A 2438-nucleotide genomic window follows, 5' to 3' on the forward strand; every position below is an offset into this window, starting at 1 on the left:
TCACAGGGCACCGTGAGATGATGCCTCTACCCTTTGGGTAGTTTCCCAAACGTGCTCACCCATTTGAGAGTGTAGGAAACACCACCAAGTAGAAATGTTTTTCCCTAATAATAATAATAATGGAAAGAAAACGTTAGCATACGCTACGTAGTTGGATAGAATTTTATTATTAGGGAAAGAGACACATTTGGACAATGAACTTTATTAGTAGAAAAAGAGAACGCTACTTAGTTGCATGTGACGCGTAGCCCTGTGTCTATACGACCCCTACACCAAGACACAGGATAGCGTTCTCTTTCCCTAATAATAAAATCCCTTGTCTAACTATGTAACATACGCTAACACCTCCTTGTCTCTCTCCTCCCACAATAGGGGCAGATATACCATTTCATAAGGAGAGATATAGATAAAAAGAGAAACTAGCATTCGCTATATAACCTGGCTGCGTTCTGTTCCTCTAAACAACAACAATAATACTAATAGAATGCTACGCGGTTGTGCACTTTGCGTGGCAACTTCGGCTAGACACAGAAACTGCCTTGGGCACCTAGGATTTCAGCCTTTACATGGGGACAACGCGGTTATTTCCAAGAAGGCAAGGAGGTTTGTGTGCCTAGGCTTGGAGACCACGCTAGGCGACCGGGTTGTGATCTTTCTCCTATAATAATAATAAAGACTTTTAAAAACAATAAAATGTAATTTAAAAGCTACGTTTCTTCCATACATGACCTAAACTTGAAATAACTCCCTAACTATTTCAAGATTTCAATTCAACTTAATTTCAGATTTTCTAAAGTTGTGTTCCAAACTCTTCTTTCCCCCACCCCCCTTTCTTTCTTTTTTTTTTTGGGGGGGGGGCACGATATTCAATTTCATTTCTTTCTTCTCTATCCATATTTTCATTTTATTGGATACGGTAAACTGAAACTTCCAACTACAGGTGACTAAGATTTAAACAAAAAAGAATGCAAGCTATATCTCTACAAGAACATACTTAAAATAGTATCCTTATTCACTGTACTCTGACGATGTTGACCCGGTGTCATCATCTTCATCCCCATGCTCTTCCAGATGCTCGTCTCTATTTTCCTCTTCATCCGCATCCCCATCCCCATCCATCTCACCCTCTTCATCCCCATACACCTCTTCGTCTTCATCTCCATCTCCTTCATCACTATCTCCATCCCCATCTCCATCAGCATCACCATCTCCCTCTTCGTCACCATCACCATCGTCCCCATCCACGTCCTCCTCACTCTCCTCCATTTGGTCCTCAGACTTGCCATGGTATAAGTTGCCATAGTATTGCCCCTGCTCATCACACTCATCCCCAGACAACTGAGCATTGTCATCAGATTCTGATGCCTCTACACTGTTGCTGTTTTCTGCCCCCTCTACTTGGATTGTCCTTGCTTCTTCAACATCCCATTCATCACCTCCAGAGCTTCTTGGTGATTGCCGACCTCTCTTGTTTCCATGGCCACACGTTTCATTGAACTGACTCAATAGTGTCTGCTTCTCAATCACCCTCTTCTCCATTCTTGGCCTACTCCTGACTGTGCGCCGACCACGCTTACGGCCCCGACCCCGAGTTCGGCTTTTCCTTCTCAATCCTCGAACTGTCTTTTCACTACTCCCAGCATTTTCTTTAGCAGAGTTGGATCTCAAACTGACGCTACCTCTCTGCAACCTTCCACCTCGGCTGCGACCTCGTCCTCTCCCACGGCCTCCACGTCCTCGTCCAGAGCTCATACGTGCACAGGAAGTTTCAACCCAACTCTCTTGTAGATATTCAGCTTGTTCTGTAGTTTCTGCTGGTTCAACCTCTCGGATACTTTTGACAACAGTATATCTTGATGGGAGTTTCTGTTTGAATAAGAAGTTCCAGGAAAAACACAAAAGAATGTTTAGATTTTGAATAGACAGGATCATCTGATTATGCATTTTTTCGGTAAGCTGTAAGTTGCAAGTCAAAATTAATCGACCGATGAACAAAGCCACACTCTCATACAAAAACCGTTACTGCAAAGGATGTTCTACTTTAATGTAGGGCCCTTTCCAGAAAAAAAGATGCCCTTCATTTTCTGTACACTTGTTGATGCAAATCAAAAGAACAAGAAAGCCAGCAGTAAACCAAGCCATCAAATTGGACCAAGAATGGACTACTATGTTTAATATTGAGTGTCCAATGGATTATATGGGTCATGGGCCTAATATTTTTGGGTTTTCAAATGTAAAGGGCCAATTCTGTAAGCCCAAATTTCAAGGGTTTAAGTTCTATATGTGATTACGTAGTTAGTTTCTATTTTGTAATGTTCTAGAATAGCTTCTATTTTGAAAAGAGACTTAAGTTGTACGAGATTCCTCCTACCATACATAGGGGTTTCCTATTTTTATCATTGATATGTAAGTTATAAATAACAGAGGGGCCATAAACC

General features: G+C 41.8%; 1 protein-coding gene across 1 annotated transcript; it reads right to left on the reverse strand.

The window, feature by feature from the left end:
- Window positions 1–902: 902 nt before the first annotated feature.
- LOC122648450 (U3 small nucleolar RNA-associated protein 25-like) lies at window positions 903–1959 on the reverse strand. The gene is made up of 2 exons (XM_043841659.1): window positions 1224–1959; window positions 903–1181 (listed from the first exon to the last, which is right to left on the reverse strand). Exons 1-2 carry the CDS (start codon window positions 1942–1944, stop codon window positions 1009–1011), a joined length of 894 nt encoding a protein of 297 aa, XP_043697594.1. The 5' UTR covers window positions 1945–1959; the 3' UTR covers window positions 903–1008.
- Between the last annotated feature and the right edge of the window lie 479 nt (window positions 1960–2438).

This window comes from Telopea speciosissima, unplaced genomic scaffold, assembly GCF_018873765.1.
Source record: "Telopea speciosissima isolate NSW1024214 ecotype Mountain lineage unplaced genomic scaffold, Tspe_v1 Tspe_v1.1167, whole genome shotgun sequence".
In the NCBI taxonomy this organism is placed as follows: Eukaryota; Viridiplantae; Streptophyta; class Magnoliopsida; order Proteales; family Proteaceae; genus Telopea; species Telopea speciosissima.